At 46.8% G+C, this 18,536-nt stretch overlaps 1 protein-coding gene across 1 annotated transcript in view; it reads right to left on the bottom strand.

The window, feature by feature from the left end:
* FCRL4 (Fc receptor like 4) overlaps positions 1-6,454 on the bottom strand; it is a 36,680-nt gene extending 30,226 nt beyond the window's left edge. The window contains exon 1 of the mRNA XM_039218481.1: positions 6,439-6,454. Coding sequence (XP_039074412.1) covers positions 6,439-6,454 — 16 coding nt within the window. The remainder of the gene's footprint in view (positions 1-6,438) is intronic.
* Between the last annotated feature and the right edge of the window lie 12,082 nt (positions 6,455-18,536).

Below are 18,536 nucleotides of genomic sequence, written 5' to 3'. Positions count from 1 at the left end.
GGCTAGAACCCACGAACCACGAGATCATGACCTGAGCTGAAGTCGGATGCTTAACCGACTGAGCCCCCCTGGCGCCCCTGTGACTACTCATTTTTAGCTGGAAACGCACACCACAAAAACCTCAACAGAGAGAAGGATTTGGAGAGGCATCATATAAAAAATTATACTGGAGGGGCGCCTGGGTGGCTCAGTTGGTTAAGCATTTGACTTCAGCCCAGGTCATGAACTCACTGTTCATGAGTTTGAGCCCCACACTGGGTTCTTGGGTGTCAGCACAGAGCCTGCTTTGGAGGTTCTGCTCCCCCACCCCTCCCCTCCTCATGCATGCATGCACTCTCTCTCTCTCTCCCTCAAATAAATAAACATTAAAAAAATTACACTATAGGGTGTTCTCTACTTTATGGGAATGGGGCAAGTTTACATTTTACCAATTTACTCTAGTTTAATTGTTTCTCATAGATTGGTACCCCTGGCATCTCTTTCATTCTGACTCAGCCTATTTTGAGGGGTGTGAAATCAAAGCCTGAGGGCTGTTGGCAGGCGAGGTGGAGTAAAGAAAGGGAGGTGTGAGAAAAACCAACTGCCAGAATGCAACAAAGTTCTACTGTTTTTACTGAACTATTGGAGATGTGGGCTGCATAACATAAACATGAGACTGGAGATTATATTTTAAATCCAAGTTCAAAAAATAGATTGGAATGCAGATGTAATTATTAATTTTTCCTTTATTGTTCATTACAGCAAGAAATCAGTATCAGAATGGACATTTCATAGTGTATATGCAGCATAGAATTGAGTTTTATAAACTTTAAACAGTCACAATATTCAGTTTCATGGTTTTGCAATGTTTAGTTTTGTTGTTTTACAAGTTTATAAGTGCTTCTGATCATGGGTAGAAACTTTGAATGGCAGGTTTTATATTTAGGAGAGCTGTGTCTGAGATGCATATAATTCTGGCATTCCCATGCTGCCATATGTGCCGTTTGGTTCCATATCACCTGACTCTTCAATCGTTTCTATTTATGGCTTTTGGGACCCACCATCATATTAATTGGCAAAGGCCAATTTAACCATGCTGGTTTATTTTCAGATTTTCATTTTCCAAATTAGCTTTTCAGTTTCACGATTTTGGATTATGCAGTTCAATCCACCCTTTTTATTTCTTTTTAAAAATTTTATTGTAGAGAGGGAGGGAGAGAGAGAGAGAGAGAGAGAGAGAGAGAATCTTAAGCAGGCTCTGCACTGAGCGTGGAGCCCCCAAGGTGGGGTTCGATCCAACTACCCTGGGATCATGACCTGAGCCAAAATCAAGAATGAGATGCCCAACTGACTGAGTCACGCGGGAGCTCCCACATGTTTTTAGAAACTGATTTCAGTGAGTAGAATCCTAATTTGGGGCAATTCCTAATGAATGCTTCTCTGAGGAATGGTTAGTGTTTAAATGGATCGTATCATCTGCTAAAAGGGTCACGTATTTGACCTAATCTCTGGCGGGGAGCGAAGGCCAGACTGCTCCTCAGCTGATGAGAGCAAGTTACTTTCTTTCTAGTCCCTTTGGTGCCATGTGACAAGCACGGCTCTTGAACTTCATGAAGAGGTGCCCTGTGTCTTAGTCTCAGGTAACGAGCTAATCTCTTTGATATTTTAATCTCACAGTCACGTCTAGTTGATGGTTTTAATTGCTGAGTGTGAGATGTGTTCCTTTGCTAACTTTTTAGCACAGACTGATCTCTGGTGAGTGATATAATGCGGGATTTAAGTTCCCTATCGCTGTGAAACATTGCCATCTTGAGTTTCAGTTTCTAATAAGTGCAGTGTCAGCACTGACCAATGTAGGAACATATCTACATTCTGTTGGCTATGTTTGCCCGGGCTGTATTCCACTTTGCAAGACTTACAGCAAATTGCAAAGATGGCCATACATGCTTCCCTTCCCTGCACGAATGACCTTATAATGTGACTTGGTAGCTCCTCTCACAAAGAGGGAATCTGCTTCTGTACATCTTGAATGTGGTCTTGCATTGTGACTTGTTTTGGCCAATAGAAGGGGCAGGAGCAATGCTGTGCAAGTTCCAGATGTTTGTACACATCTGCCTTCACTGTTTGGCGAACAATAGGTGCCATGTGACCAAGCCCAGACTAATTTGGCTGGGGATAAAAAACCATGGGAGAGGACCCCACCATCTGAGCCACCCCAAGTGAGTCCATCACAAGCCAGACAGCCCAAACCCATCCTTCCGCTGACATCAGAGAGTCCAGACAAATCAGCTCACCGCTGCCCAACTGCAGGATCCTGAGATAAATAACTGGTTGTTGACTTAGCTCATTAAGTTTCAGGGTGGTTTGTTATATGGGATTAGTGTCTGACATGATTTACCTCAATACACTGTAGGCACCATAACCAAAGTCCCATCTTAATTCTTAATGATGTTGAAATGAATGCAGTTACTCCACATAGTATTATTTAAGCTTATAATCTCATAAGTTGCCATAGAAAAATTCCATGACTTAATTGAAATTTTCGTATACTTAGCCTTTCAGTTCTAACCATACTTTTCAACTTCCTGAACATCAGCCTGTGCTTGGTTCTCTTCAGGAAACACAATATTTTTAGCCTCAGGAGACATTCTTTTATAGATTTGCCATCTATGAGAGTGTTAGCACTTGGAAGACTTCTTGATTTTTATGAAACACACAGCTGCATTCTCCAGTGGCCAATATTTAATTTAGGAACACACACAAAAAAGCCCTGTTTCAAGTTCAGTTGTGTTTTTAGTTCAAGTACTTTAGTACCCATCTTTCTCGAACCATCATTCTTACTATAATTAATTTCACAATAGTATCTTTACTTGTATTTCACTGACAAAAGTACACATTATTTGCATATTTATTTAGGACTACTTTTTACTTTCAGGAAGAAATTATCTCTTTCTTGAAACTACAAGTTCTCATTCTATCTTTTGTTTTCCCACTTTTGGTAGAGACGTGGGTAAAAAGTCACTCTTTATTCAAATCTACTATAAGTAAAATAATTGACTATTTGAAAGAATATATGGCAGCTTGTCACCCAGCTTCAGATTCGGGGAGACAATGGGGAATGTTAGAGACTGTGGTCAATTGGATTATACACGCTGCATTTGAAAGCAGCCAGATATTCAACTATGGTATCGTTACCAAGTCTGAAGATCTGTTGTTATCTGATTTTCCAATTTTTTAAGAGAAGCCTCAAAAATAGATTTTTGTGTGAAATCCCCTGACTTCCTAACTGCAACTAATTTAAACAATAAACCCCATGTGGGCAAACAATGTGAACCAAAAGAATATGTATGCAGTAGGATTTTTATATCCCTGCCCCCCACCCCCACCCCAGGGTCCACACATAGTATTGAGTGAAGTGGCTTAAACACAGATCAGGTAAGTGAATGAATGAGTGGATGAGAGGACAGTATTCTTCAAAAGGGCACAAAATAGGAAAGGACAACTCTGTCACTGCCTTGCCCTTGGCTCTGTGTCAGCATGTGGTGGAGTAAGCAGGGGAGGAAAAAAGAGAGACGTGGTCGGAGGCCAATGAGGGAAGCTTCCTGAAGGAGACTTGGTCTGAAGAAGAAAGAAAAGAAGCCCCTTGTCCTACAGCGTCCTCATCCTTGACATGATGAGCCCTCATCTCTTTGACAGAGAATCTCTTTGTCTACAGAGCTCAATGGTTCTGAACTCCTTCTGTGCTAACCCCTTCTGCATATTCTCTCCATTGTGGAGTGGGTTATGGTTGGGGAAAAAATGTCACACCAAAGAGACAAAGAACAATAAACCATCTATTCTCCAAGGCAGTGCTCTGCTTGAGGGGGAAGGACAGGGTCCAAGGGCTCTTTCTCGTCTCCCTTGCCATCCATCCAGTGACATCTGAATGCAGGGCTCTTGCACGTCCCCAGAGACACTTCTCAGGGTCAGGTAGTTGGAGGATTTCCTAAGCTGGTCCTCTTGTCCAGTCTTTGGCAATGGGGTAGAGTTCCTACCTTGAAGAACTCAAGAATTAAAAACAAAATGTATCTCACCATGTGTGTTGAGCAAGAGCTGGATTGGGGTCATTATTGGTCTATGGAAGTTAATAATAGCGTAAATTAAGAAAGAAACAAGAAGAAATTGATTCTCCTATGTTAGAGTGAGTCACCCCAGCAAGTGTATTGATTTTACAAACCACAAAACACTTTTAATTAAAGAAAAAAATCTCCCACTTCAGAGTAAAAAGTACAAAGTCAATGAAATATTTGAACTGGTTAATGAAATATGTCTGTAATTAGAACATATAGAACCCAGAACTTCTGAGACTCAAGTTCTTTTAATGTCCAAGTTTCACAGGCAGGAAAGGAATGCAGTGCATGCAGCTGTGTGCTTGTAGAGGGTGAGAGGGTGTGGTGCTAGGGCAGGCTGTTGGCAAATCATCTCACTTACTTGTGGAGCTGGAATCAGCCCGACCATGGCCCTTTCATGCAAATGTCCAGGGGTAGAGATGGGAATACACATGGTACCACTCACTGATTTGGAGAAGCTTAGTGCCCAGAAAGTGATGTCAGAGTTGTGGTAATGGGGGTTCCCATGAGGTTAAGATGAAGAAATTTTAAAAAGTAGAAGTTTAAAGAATTTTATCTGCAAGGGCAATCTCTGAAATTTAAGAGGGGAAGCTGGGCTGTGGGCCAGTTGGTCAGATTCTCAGTTACTGTCTTCAGCACATTCTTGTTTACTTACTTATGTGATGTCTCGGGTACCACACATTTCCCATAGGCATTTGGACTCACCTGACATACATACGTGCTTGGTGGGTGTGGCGCAGCCTCTCATTTTAAAAGCCCCAGGAAGGAGACTCTTCATCCCCTGTTCCTGAGCCTGTGGTGGGCTTGCCACTTGGGCTCGGCCAGTTAGACCTCTAGCCCAGGAATTTGCTGGTGGCTGTGGGGCCAGGAACGTGGACGGGGCAGCGTGCTGGGACACATTTGTGTCACAGGACACTTGCTGTGGCTCCCGATGTTTGGGATGCTGGCCCCCATTTGTTCCTACTCATCTTCTAAGTCTCATTCCCCCAGTTTCCGAGTCCCTAATATACTTCCAGTGAAGCATCCCCCTTTTGAGAAGGGATCCAGAGTCAGTATCTGTTGTTAGACCCAAGAGTACTGACTGAAATTCTCTCTGAAGACTGGATGAGTGTAGATGAAGGCACGCAGGGTCCTGTGTGTGCCTGGGTTTGGGCACCCAGCACGGAGAATGTAGCGGGAGCAACCCGGGTACCTTCACTGGAGACTTCCTGATGGGTTGGTTTGGGGATGGCTACGAGAGACAATACTTCCCATTATGAAAATGGTAACAATGATCCAGGATTAAACTTACCATTGATCATATACCTTCTTTGCAACAGGCATTTCTTAGAAGGTCTCATTCAATCCTCCAACAACCCTCCTTGATGGGGTGACTGCTGCCGTTGCAGGTAAGAGGCTTGTGGCCCAGAGAGCGTGCGTGGCGGTCAGCACTCCTGCCCAGGTATTGTCCTTTTCTTGTGCCGACTCACTGTTCTTCCTTTCCCTCTTCGCATACGACATGACACTCCATATGGAAAACCCAAAAGATTCTGCCAAAAAACTGCTAAAACTGATCCATGAATTCAGCAAAGTCACAAGATATAAAATCAATGCACAGAAATCGGTTCCATTTCTACATGCCAATAATGAAGCAGCAGAAAGAGAAATCAAGGAATCGATCCCATTTACAATTGCACCGAAACCCATAAAATACCTAGGGATAAACCTAACCCCAGAGGTGAAAAATCTATACACCAAAAACTAGAGAAACCTTTTGAAAGAAACTGAAGAAGATGCAAAAAAGTGGGCATTTGTCTTCCAAAAACAGAGAGGGGAAGAGTCTGTCCCCAAATACACCCCGTGAACCGCTGCTGTTAATGTTGAGTCTCTGCACTGATCTCTCCTAACCACGTGTCAACCACAGATTCTCACACCCTCACCTCGTGTTGGGATCTTTACAGGTTTGTAACCTACTGGTGAATGCCCGGCAGGGTTACCAGCCCCAAAGCACAGACTCCATGCTGCTGGGTGGAGTCCAGATGCTCTTGTTCCAAACATGTCATCTTTTTCATTGTTCTAGATTATTCTTTGTGGCTTATATCCATCAGGGTTCTCCAGAGGAAGGAGGTTTGCTTTGAGGCATTGCCTCCTGCCATTATGGAAGCGTAATCCATACTGTGGGTTTCTCTGTGCGGACAAGCCTCACAATCTTCCATCCGCAAGCCTGAGGTCTGAGAACCACGTGAGCAAATGGTATGAGTCCTGGTCCAATTCCAAAACCCAAGACCCGGCAGTGCAGATGTGCCCCTCAATCCCCTTCCTCACCTTGTTCTGATCTGCCCTCCGCAGAGTGGGTGGAGCCTGCTCTCACCTGTGAGGGCGGCCATCTTTACTCCACCTACTGATTCAGTTGCGACGTCTCCAGACACACCTGAAATCAATGTTTCTCAGCTCTCTGGGCAACCCGAGCCCAGTCATGTTGACACGTAAAATTCACCATCGCATCTTGATTTCACCCACGTACTTTGTCAGGCTCTCCTTCCTTCTTTTTGGTTTTTTCCCCATCTTGTCTGTTTGTGACGTTTTTATTATTTCTGCAACCACCAGGAGCTGATGGGTCACATCATACCTCTTTCTTAAGATTTATTCCCCTCATTCCCTCTTTTAACTCAGAAATCTGTGTCTTGTGTACTTTGCCCAAACGAGTTTCTGGGAACATTCCAAGAATTTTCATTTTGATTGTAATCCAGGAGCCTCTAGGGGCATAGAGATGATGGGCAGGGGGAGAGACAGTCTGTGGTATTTGGGGGACCAGGGACTGCAATATTTGGCATAAAAGAAAGAGGCAGGTGTCTGCTTTTAGGAAGAGTTGCAGTGAACCATTCTGTAAGGACGGATTCACATTTGTCTCAATTATTTTTGTATTTCTTGATATGAAAGCCTTATTTCATAACTATTGGAAATTTCTAGAACTCAGGATTGATTGGATGCTCATGGGTGGCTCCTACTCACCCGGCTCCCCTCGGCTTGTGTCCCCTCTGTGTCCTGGCTGGGCTGGCTTCACCTCAGGGTGCAGGAGGGCTGGTCTTGGGTGAGGGGACGAGGGAACAAAGGAACCAGGAAGGGCAGGTCGTCCAGGCAAGCCCTGGTCCCTGAGTGTTTGGGTCTGGGTCATGAGTGGATCATGGACTGGGCAGACTCAGAACCTTCCCTGAGACACCAACCACCTCGTCAGCTTCCTAGTGAGTATTTGTCCTTTTCCTTGAAGCCGCGGCTAAAGACTCCAGGGAGAAAGTGTGTGGGTGTCCTGACTGGCCACAGTCAGACACGCCTGCAGGACATGTCTCACTTCTGTGGCTCCGTTGAGTCTGCCCTCGGATTAAGCCACAGGGGATCCTGAGGAGGGAAAGAGTCACGAAGAGAAAGGAAGGTAGTGACTGTTGAGGCCCCACTGTGTCAGGTGCACTGAGACACATATGTCATTTGGAGACTGAGTCCCTGGGAGAGAAAAGCTAGGAACAGAGAGCTTCCTTCTGAGCTGTCCCCCCCTCGGGGCCTCCACCCGGGAGGCCGTGAATGAGCCCTGATAGCAATGAGCCTCTCACAGCCTGCATCCCCCAGAGGGCCTGCCTCTCTCCCAAGACAGGAAAGAGGCCCCACAGCAATGGCTCTGGAGGAAACCACCAGCGGAGACCCACACTCTCCGCCTGGGCCAAGGCTGCAGCTACCTCCCCCAGCTCTGCGAAGATAGAGGCTTCACTCCGAAGCTCACTCACACCTCCTGTCCCTGACGGATGTTCCAGAAATGGTCACAAGCCATCTGAGGGCATGGCCAGGGTGCTGGCTGCCTACCCACCTCGATACCCAGTGAGTCTCGGCAGGATCTGGGCTGTCGAAGGCATCCCTCCAAGCCTCACCTCACAGAGGGGAGGCCCTTCCTAACGGCGGCACTCCCCCTGGCTCTACACGGGCTCCTGGTCCTCCTGGGAAGGTTCCTGAAAGCACAGAGACGTGGGACAGTCCCCAGGACAGTGAATGAGGGACATGAGAAAGGCTGGCAAGGGGCTAAAAGGTAGACGGTGTCGGGGATCCAGTAATGAGAAAGACCCAGTGTCCTGCAAGGCAGGTAGGCTGCTGGTTGATCCACGTGTGCACGGGTAATGCAGTGAGTCTGTCAGGAGGAACCCCCATGCCTCATATGATCAAGACTAACCTAAGCTGGAAAGGTCTGAGTCAAGTTCTGAGAAAAATAATCACCCAGTTGGAAACTTTTCTCAATAGCATTGTTCATGGTCATTTCCTTCAAAGATATAGATAGTGTAAGTATCTTTCTAACCTATCAAGCTCATGTCCCAGAAAAGATACTTAACTTTCAGGAACACATGGTCTAACCAAGCTAAGAAATGCAACTTTGACCTTAGACAAAGCTTGGTGTTCTCTGATATGCTGGAAACTGTTCATCACATCTAAAAGTACCAGTGTATACTGCTGTTGGCCAAAGTGGTTCAGAAGAAGATTCGCACTCTGAGTGAGAGGGAGTTTTGGACACAAAAGTCAAATGTAATGTCCAGGAAGAAAATGAGATGCAATTATGTGCATATATATCAATTATTATCAACGCGGGGCTTTAGTATACATTTCATGCAGTGTTTCCTTCTTGTATTCTGAAATATGTCATAAAATAATTGTCTTAAATCTGCAGCATCTTTGTACTGATTATGGAGTCAGATTTCTGGGTTCAAATTAGGTTTTAGGGGTACCTGGGTGGCTCAGTCGGTTAAGCATCTAACTTCAGCTCAGGTCATGATTTCACGGTTTGTGGGTTTGAGCCCCGCATCAGGCTCTGTGTTGACAGCTAGCTCAGAGCCTGGAGCCTGTTTCAGATTCCGTGTCTTCCTCTCTCTCTGATCCTCCCCTGCTCATGCTGTCTCTCTCTCTCTCTCTCTCAGAAATAAATTTAAAAAAACATTTTAAAATATTTAAAAATTTAAATAAACTATTTGTAAAAAAATTAAAAATTAAAAAAACAAAACAAAACTAGGTTTTATCACTTACTAGCTGTGTGACCTTGACTAACTTACTTACCCTCTCTGTGCCTACAGTCCTCATATGTAAGCAATACTGCATACAATCAGTTAACATACAACCAGCAGTTAGAATCGTACAAGGCACATGGTAAGTGCTGTAAGGATTAGCTGTTATGATCATCAAGAATTACAATGTTTTGGGGCGCCTGGGTGGCTTAGTCGGTTGAGCGTCCGACTTTCGCTTGGGTCATGATCTCGCGGTTCGTGGGTTCGAGCCCCGCGTCGGGCTCTGTGCTGACTGCCAGCTCAGAGCCTGGAGCCTGTTTCAGATTCTGTGTCTCCCTCTCTCTCTGACCCTCCCCTGCTCATGCTGTCTCTCTCTCTCTCTCCTAGAAATAAATAAAACATTAAAAAAATTAAAAAAAAAAAAAGAATTACAATGTTTCATCATTATTTCCAAAAGTCGGGAGGGGAGGACAGTCAACAAGACTCCTCAGAGATGGTGACACTGGGCTGGAATACGAAGAGGTAAGACTTAGACAGGGATGGAGGGAAGAGGGGGCAGAAGGGGTTGCTCTAGGAGGTACAGCACCTGCTTAGTGCCAGAAAAGGTAAGGGATAGAGAACACGGCATGTTCAGATTCCTATGTTGCAGACATTCCCACGTTTCCTGTTTTGACTGTTCGAGCGGGAGAATCCCGGCACCCTTAGCCCGTGGTACGTGCATAGCAAACATGGAAGAAATGAGCCAGCCCAGCCTGTGGAGCAGACACAGAGGCTCAGCTGTGGGCATGCAGAGCGTCAGTGTTGGCCATGGGCGAGCTGGGTCTCCGGGACGGAGTGCACCAAAGGGGTGCACTCATTTCAAGCACCTGAGGAGATGGTCAGGCGGGCTTCTTGCCCAGGAGTGTGTGGTCAGGACGGGCGTCCACACGTCGTGGGACCACCGGCCGACGCTCTTCTTGGCCGTAGGTGCCCCAGTCCATCCTGCTGTGTCTCTCACTCCTGGCCCAGCACCCGGCAGAGAGCTTGTCCCTCGTGCATGTTAGCAGAATGAATAAAAAATGTCCGAGACACCTATCTTCCCGGGACGGCCAGCAGGGGCTTTCCACCTGGAGAACTGAATGATTTGGCTACTGGCTGGTTTCTCCAAGTGAGTCGCTTAGCTTCTGGGGGCTGCAGGGTCCTCTTTACGCGGAGCCTGTGGTGCATCAGAGCACGAGCTCTGGGGCCAGGCTTACTCGGCCAGCTACTGGCTGGGTTGTTTTAGGGAAGTTGCTCAACGTCCCTGTGCCTTGGTTTCTGTGTCTATGAAGTGAGGAAAAGAGTAATAATACTTCCCAAATGAAGATTAAATTAGTTCTGTGTGTGCTAAGTGATGGTGACAGGATCTGGCCAATGGCAAGCACTCAGTATTTGCTGTCGTTATTGTCAGTTTTGCTAATTGGCCCAAACTGGCTGTGCATCCGAGTTACTCAGGGGACTTAAGTGTAGATGGGAGAGTGGAGTGGCCAGGACCCCAATCAGCATCCCCATGACTGCAGCCAGAGTGTGGCTCTTGTTCTCTTGTGGAGGCTCTGGGGGCTGGGACCCGGCAGAAGCCCCAGAGGCTGCGGGAAGGGTCCCAGGGGGTCTTGCCCTGGTTTGGGGTGGTTGTTTGGACAGTCGCTCATTTGTCCTGTGACTGGAATGTAGCATGCTTCTTTCAAGACAGCCCTGGGCAGAGAAACCACTGCCTGGCACCCTGCACAGGCTCCTGTCTCCAAGTCAGCACAAGTCATGGAGAAAACCCAGCATCAAGCCAACCACAGCCATATGCTCCTTCTCACAGGCTGGCACCTCGGGTCTGTCTTCTGGAAGGAGAGCCTGGGCTCAGGTAGCCCACCTACAGCACTGAGGGCCCCGCCTCGCTGCACCGGGCCCCCAGGCCATTGTTGGCCTCACAGGAGTAGTTTCCAGAATGTTCTGTGGTCAGAGAGAGGTTGAAGGACGCTCCTCCTCCAGTGTGAGCCGAGTTGCTCCCCAAGAGGACGTACTCGTGATAAAACTGGTACAAGATAGGGGAGAGCCCCTCTGGGCCTCAGCGAATCTCTCCCACATCCCCCTCCTCAGCCTGGGTTCCGGGTGCCCCAAGGGGGAGGATGGAGTGGACTCTGGGGCTGAGGGAGCCTGGTCTGGTGGAGGGGTCCCCAGTGCTGGGCAGAACCCCACAGCCACCCAACCCCCGAGCTCACTGTCCACACATAGACTGGTCCCCTGGCAGGCCTGTCCAGGGACATTTACTGCAAGTTTCCATGCCTGTGCTGTCTAGTGTGGTAGCCCTGGCCACGCGTGGCTTTTGGGAGCAGGAATGTGGTAAGTGTGAATGAAGGGGTGAGCTTGTACATCTTGAGTAAGTTAGGGTGGCCAGCCCAGGCGACTGTCTGCTGTGGGGCCCTCCTGGTCACTGGACCCTTTCTTCACTTTCTCTGCTGTAACCTGACCTTGAGCCCCTGAAAGCAGCTGTTCGTTCTGGAAACCCTGTCTTTTTTGGAAGGGTGAGTTCTTCGTAGCTCTGGTCCCCGTGAGCACCTTGAAATGTTCTCACGACTTGGGGGTTCCCGAGCCCCATTTGAGAAGCTCTGGCTGAAGCGTGTGACAGTCACGGCCCTCCCCGAGCAAGCTGTGCAGGAGGGACTCCAAAGGCCCCCAGCAGCAGCGAGCTCCCCTCTGCTCCCCGGGAACGCAGACGGTTCCTCCCGGGCCTCTGCCTGCACGGCCACTAGAGTGTCACCACGGGCACCTGGTATAGAACAGGTACAAGTAAGAGCAAGTGGTGGCCGCTCTGAAGTTCCGTGACGCCTGGTCTCTGGGTCACCACCCCGGTCCTGATGCCCCAGCAGACACGAGAGGGGCTCAGGATGGCATCAGGACCTCTCGGGATGGACCCCTGTTCCCACCTGATGGGAAAGAGGGAGCTGAGTTCCCAGTGATGTCCCGTTCTACCCTCCGCTTTGCACCCTGTGATCCCTTTCCAGCAAACTCGCTCCCCACGTGAACTTGGCATCTCTGGCTCTGTTTCCAGACAGGAGCACCCACGGGCTTTCCTGCTACTGCTCCCCTGCCTCTCCACAGCCCTGCCTCACACACATATCCAGACAGACATGCACAGGAGGTGAGGACTGATGACACTTCCTGCCATATTCTTGCAGAAAACCGTAAAACAGCGTAGGGCCTCTGCAGACTCTATCGCTCCGTGTGGACCGATTCTGACACCTGAGGACTTGCTGAGCAAGTATAAACCGGCTTCTTGAATTTGATAGCGGCTTTTCATGAAGAGAGGTGGTGCCTGTCATCGCCACATTACCTCTGTCCCTTCTGGCTCTGCTGACGGCGGCATGCAGCAGTCGGGGCAGGGTTGGGGGGCACGGGGAAGAGCTGGAAAGGCCTTGTCTGTGCGATCGAGCTTAGATTTCAAAGACGGCAGCCATAATAAGTGTAATCACCACCATCATCGTCATCCTCAGCACGCTCAATACCATGTCCTGGGCCAAGTGTCCCGTTTTCTATCCTCGGAATCCCTATTATGTCAGATGATATTATGGTCCCCGTTTCCGAACATCTTCAAAGTTACATCAAGTTGCCACCGCTTGCACCCCTCTGTCACTAAAGAAGATGCGTGACCCTTGGTGGGCTCTTTGGACTTTGGGGGCAACATAGTCCTCGTTTAAGTGTGTTGCTCTTACCCAATTTGCAAGTAGCCCGTAAGGCCATCAGTATTGAGCAAGGCCCAGGGCAAGAGAAGTTGCTGCAGAGGCACCGATGGCCACAAAGCTGCTCAACCCCTTGACACACACGGAAACGGCAGATCTCATGTCCCCCAGGTGACTGTAGCAAGTGTGGGCCCCACATGGGCCCAGGAGCCGGGACAGGAGAGTGAGGGCACGGGCTCCTCGGAGTCTGACACAAACCATATTCCCTTCCGAGAAAAAGTACCCAGTTTGCCACTGGGTCTTACTACAGTGTAGACGAGGGAATCTGAACTGCTCATCATCATGAGCAAAGTGTCCCGTAACCATGAGGCTGGGCTCGCACAGCACAGGCCCCTCCACAGGGGGAGGTGATACAGACAAAAACCTGGGCTCTGGGTTCATGCTAGCCTGTGTGTTTTATGCGTGGGTAGCTCCACGTTTGCTGTCTTTCCTCTCCTCCTGCCGCCCACACCTATGGCCTTGTGTGGAACCCGTGTAAGCGGTGAGCTGGAGAAGAGACATCAGGCTGGATTCACAGGTGCTCTTGCACACGGAGCTGGTGCTAATGGCAGGGGGTCTGCTGTGTGCAACAAGCCAGCCAGGACCCTTCTGGGGTGGGGGTGGGGGCAGTGCTTCAAGTGTCTTGTGTGCTCACCTTCTCTAGCAGTATGGCTCCCACCCAAGTGAATTCCGGTGAATCCATCCTACAGCCGAGGTTCCCTGCACTGCCCCCCTGGACCGGGAGAGAGCCCAAGTCTGCAGCACCAGCACACGGTCCGCGGCAGCCTGTCCCCCTCTGCAGAGCCCACGAAGAAGAGGTGAGGTCTCACAAATGGACAGTTACACAAACAGGAGAATTTCAGATGGTGGGAAGTTCTGTGAAAAAAAAAAAAATAGAGGAACCGAGATGTGTAGGCAGATTGATGAGTAATTGCTAATAAATTTGACTGTTTGATACTTTCCAGATAGTTCCTAGCCCTTCACCTGCACTAACTCATGTAATCCTCACAAGGACAGAAGGCGGAGGGAGGCACAGGGAGCCTTAGCAGCTTGTCTGAGGACACAGACAGCAGGTGTGGGTCCATCTGGCTGTGGGAGCAAGTTCCCGCCAGGTTTCCATGGCGTGCTGCCTTCTGATTCCAGTATGCTCTTGACCTTCCTGATCAGTATTCTAAAAGACATCCTTAAGAAAAAAAAAAAAAAGAATAAATTCCCATTTCTATTTAAGGTCACATAAATTGGTCCACGTTCTCGATTCTAAAAGAAGACTGTTGATATTTTATGAATAAAAGAACAAACCCCACGTTCAGTAGATTTCAGCCTGTGTGGAGAGCAAGTGTCTTCTTTTTTTCAGATTACTGTCAGGAACTTTCTTCCTGTCAGGTACTGAGGCCGAAAGGAGTTTGTGGCAAGAAGTTCTGCAGGCACCTTGTTACTCTGGAGCTGAAGCTAAGTGGCGGGGGGCTGGATATGCACACACAGACTAATCGCAGTGATACTACTTGATTCTGGTAGGAAGCAGGGGCTTCTTGGGAAGACTCCCGTGGTGCATGTTTGTTTCCAGATCCATCTCACAGGAGTCTGTCAGCTGCGGAGCCATGAGGAGATTTATAGCTCAGACATTCTTCCATCAATAGCCACCTGTAAAGCCTGCCCTTCTCTTTGCAGCTTTTATCCACCCCTCATAGCCTTTCTTCACTAGATAGGGTTACCCTGCAGGGCAGGCTGTGCTCACACAGAATGACAGGCAGGTGGCTGTGACCACAGAGTTCCCGTGACCTCCAGTGATGGGGGACCACTCTCTTGTGTGCTGTTAGAAGGGACTTAGGTAGATACTTAGGAGCCTCTGGGCACTGACCAGGAAGCCAGGCTTGCCTGGAAGTCATGAATAAAGAATAGAAGAAGGCACAGATTTTTTTTTTCCTTCTGCCCGGAACTGCCAAAGAGAAGCCAGAATTGCACAGAATTGTTCATTTTACAATCTTTTTGACTTGCAGCCCACTGAGAACTAACCACTACTTCTTCCTTTTGTGCCTACTTCCCTCTGTTTTATATTCACCCCTCACACCACGTGTAAAGCAGATCTGTCCCAGCTCAGGGGCACAAAGAATACCACCTTGGGAGCAGAATCACAGGAGCTCTCCACATGAAGGAATAGGGAAGAGGTTGATGTGGGAGTGGCATGCGTAGATAGATCCATTCAGCCCCCTTCCATCCAAGGAAGAGAGAGAGAAGGTACAGCTACAAGGAGAGATAGTTTGTGAATATGATTTCATCTACAGAAAGGTCATTCTCAGGGGGACCCAGATATCAGAAGGGTCTTTCAGAGGCTACCACATTATTGGTTAAATTCTTACATGCCCGTCTCTTTATTCACCAATGAGCCATTGCTTTCGGCTTGCATATTAGGAGTAAGATCATCAAGACGTTCTGCTTTGGAGAACATAATTGGAGAAGTGGTTTCTTTCCCACATTCACACGAGTATTTCCTCTCTTAGAACCAAGTTTGGATTTCATGTTTAGAGAAATTTAGAGAAGTCTCAACAACTGTCCTTATGGCTCACAACCCACGGCGAGAAGGGAGCACCTCAGTAAAGAATGCATCTTCATAATCTATGAGAGGACTTTGGCATATTAGAATAACACAGACAAAAGTGTCAGGCAAATGACACATCATGAATATCTACATCACACATAACGGATAAAGAATTAGTACCCCTAGTTCATAAAGTATCCGTAGAATACATTAGAAAAAATACTATTCCAATTTCTAGAAAATCAGTAAAGTTTTGATCCTAAGCTACTAATTGCAAAAAAAAGAACATTGCCAAAACCACATAAACTGATATTCAGCTCCACAATAACCAAATAAAGCAAACCTTAAAAATTAAATATAATTTCTATCATTTTCATTTCTTCTTCTTTTTTATTTTTTTAAATGTTTATTTATTTTTGAGAGAGAGAGAGGGAGTGTGCAAGTGAGCTAGGGCAGAGAGAGAAGGGGAGTGAGGTCGTCCCAAGCAGGCTCCGAGCTCTCAGCACAGAGACTGATGTGGGATGTGAACCCAGGAACCGAGAGATCATGACTTGTGCCAAAGTCAGTCGCTTAATCAGCTGAGACACCGAGGTGCTCCTCCCCTGCCCCAATTTCTATCATGTGTGTAAAAAAAAAAAGTAAACCACCTAGTGTTGAAACTTGTGTACAATGCTTCTAGGACCATATAATGTAAATCTTCTCTGTATTATGAGCTAGAGAGTTCTTTATAACCCTTTTTAAAAATTTTTTAAATGTTTTATTTATTTCTGAGGGACAGAGACAGACAGTGTGAGCAGGGGAGGGTCAGAGAAAGAGGGAGACACAGAATCTGAAGCAGGCTCCAGGCTCTGAGCTAGCTGTCAGCACAGAGCCTGATGCGGGGCTTGAACCCACGAACTGCAAGATCATGACCTGAGCTGAAGTCAAACGCTTAACCGACTGAGCCACCCAGGTGCCCCTATAACCCTTTTTCTAATAAAATTGGTTGGGAGGAGGGGGCTCCTGGGTGGCTCACTCAGTTAAGCGTCAGACTTTGGCTCAGGTCATGATCTCATGGTTTGTGGGTTCGAGCCCACGTCGGGCTCTTTGTTGGCAGCTTGCTCAGAGCCTGGAGACTGCTTCGGATTCTATGTCTCCGTCTCTCTCTGACCCTCCCCTGCTCACGCTGTCTCTCTCTCTTTCTCTCTCTCCCTCTCAGAAATAAAATAAGACATTTTTTAAAAATTGGGAGGAAAAACTCAGAGATACAGACAAAAGTTTCATCTCAGAGGCACCTGGATGGTTCAGTCGGTTGAGCATCTGACTCTTGATTTTGACTCAGGTCATGATCCCAGGGTCCTGAGATCGAGCCCCACATGGGGCTCCACTCTGGGTGTGGAGCCTGCTTAAGAGTCTCTCTCTCTCTTCCTCTACCTCCCACCCCTGCCCATGCAAGCACATGCTCCTTTTTTCTAAAAAAAGTTTCATCTCAAAGTTTTTATAAAAATAGAAAAAGAAAGAAAATTCAAAGTTGTTGGAATGGCAAGTGAGTATACATCTATATGATGTAATATTATCAGATTATTAAATTGAAGCTTTAGAATATTTAAGTATGAAAAATGTCCAAATAAGAAATCAGTATGAATGAAATATTGGGGAAAATCCCAAATACTTGGAAATTAACAATATACTTTTATACAATTATTGAGTCAAAGAAAGATCATGATGGCTATTATAGAGTATTTAGAACTGAATACTAAAAATTATACCGTACTAAAAATAATCTAGAAGAAAGCAGAAAGGGTGAGTAAAGAAATACAAATCAGAGGGGAAAAAAAAGGAAGGTCTAAATCTAATTGTATCAATGATGAGCAAGCTCTGGGATTTTGCCTCATCAGTATTAGGATCAAAACCTCATAGCTTTTAATCCTTTTAATAGAACAGAAGAAAGGTTGAAATGGAATGACTCGATGTACCATTTTAAGAAGCAAGAAAAAGAGGAGCAGAGCAGACTACCTATTAATTTCTATTGTGTGGAACAAATTACACAAATAGAGCAGCTGAAATCAGCAAATATGTATTGTTCCCAGTTCAGGCAGGTCAGGGGTTGGTGCACTTCCCTTGGGTCTTTTGCTCAAGGTCTCATGAGGCTGAAATCCAGATGTCAGCCGACTGCAACCTTATAAGGAGGCTTAAGAAGGGCAAGATCTGAGTTCCCTCCATTTCCTTTGTACTGTGTGACTCAGGTCCTCTTGTTCTTGCTGGCTGTGGGCTGAGGACCAAACTTAGCCCCTCCACATGGCCCATCCCCTCATGGGCCCTCCACAATGTGCCGCTGGCTTCTTCCCTGAGCCCCGAAGGAAAATCTCTCTCTGATGCCTGACTTCTTTTACAAGGCCTACCCTATTAGATAGCTTAGGAAGGGCTCCCTTTTGATTATCCAAAGATCAATGATTGGTGACCTAATTATTGAGTGATATCTCATCACAATGACAAGTCCTGATCATACTTAAGAAGAGAGGAGAAGACAAAAATGAGGGTCATTGGGGGCAGGAATCTTAGGACCCATCTAAGAGTTCTGCCTATCACACATGAGGTAAGTAGAAGAAATAAAACCATAAAGGTAACAGCAGAAACCAATAACATAAGAAACAGGAATAAATAGAATTGATTAAAAAGACCAAAGTCAGTTCTTTGACAAAATTGAGAAACTTGGCTATAGTGATCAATAAGAGAAAGGGAACAAAAGCATCAGCAGTGCTAGGAATGAAAGAGAAGTCAGCACTGAACATGAAGATATGATGTCAAATTTTATGTTAAGGAAATTGACATCTAGATGAAATGGACAAATTCCTTGGAAAATACAACTTGCCAAAATTGGACACAAAAAGAAAAAAATGTATGAACTGTCCTCTATCAAGTAAGAGTTTAAATTCCTTATCAGAAAACTTCCCCATGAAGAAAAATCCAGGTCCAAACAGCCTCACTGGTATATTCTATCAAATATCTAAGGCGAAAGAAGGTTCAGTTCTACACAAATGCTTTCAGAAAATTGAAGAGTTTACCAAAAAGTACTAGTAATAATTTAAAAATGTAGTAAAGGGGCGCCTGGGTGGCTCAGTTGGTTAAGCACCTGACTTCCACTCAGGTCATGATCTCACGGTTTGTGGGTTCAAGCTCTGTGTCGAGCTCTGTG

The sequence above is a fragment of the Hyaena hyaena genome, unplaced genomic scaffold (genome assembly GCF_003009895.1).
Source record: "Hyaena hyaena isolate Hyena2069 unplaced genomic scaffold, ASM300989v1 scaffold_766, whole genome shotgun sequence".
NCBI classification, from domain to species: Eukaryota; Metazoa; Chordata; class Mammalia; order Carnivora; family Hyaenidae; genus Hyaena; species Hyaena hyaena.
Note: the sequence above shows the minus strand (reverse complement) of the source record. Positions and strands in the feature narration are given on the sequence as shown.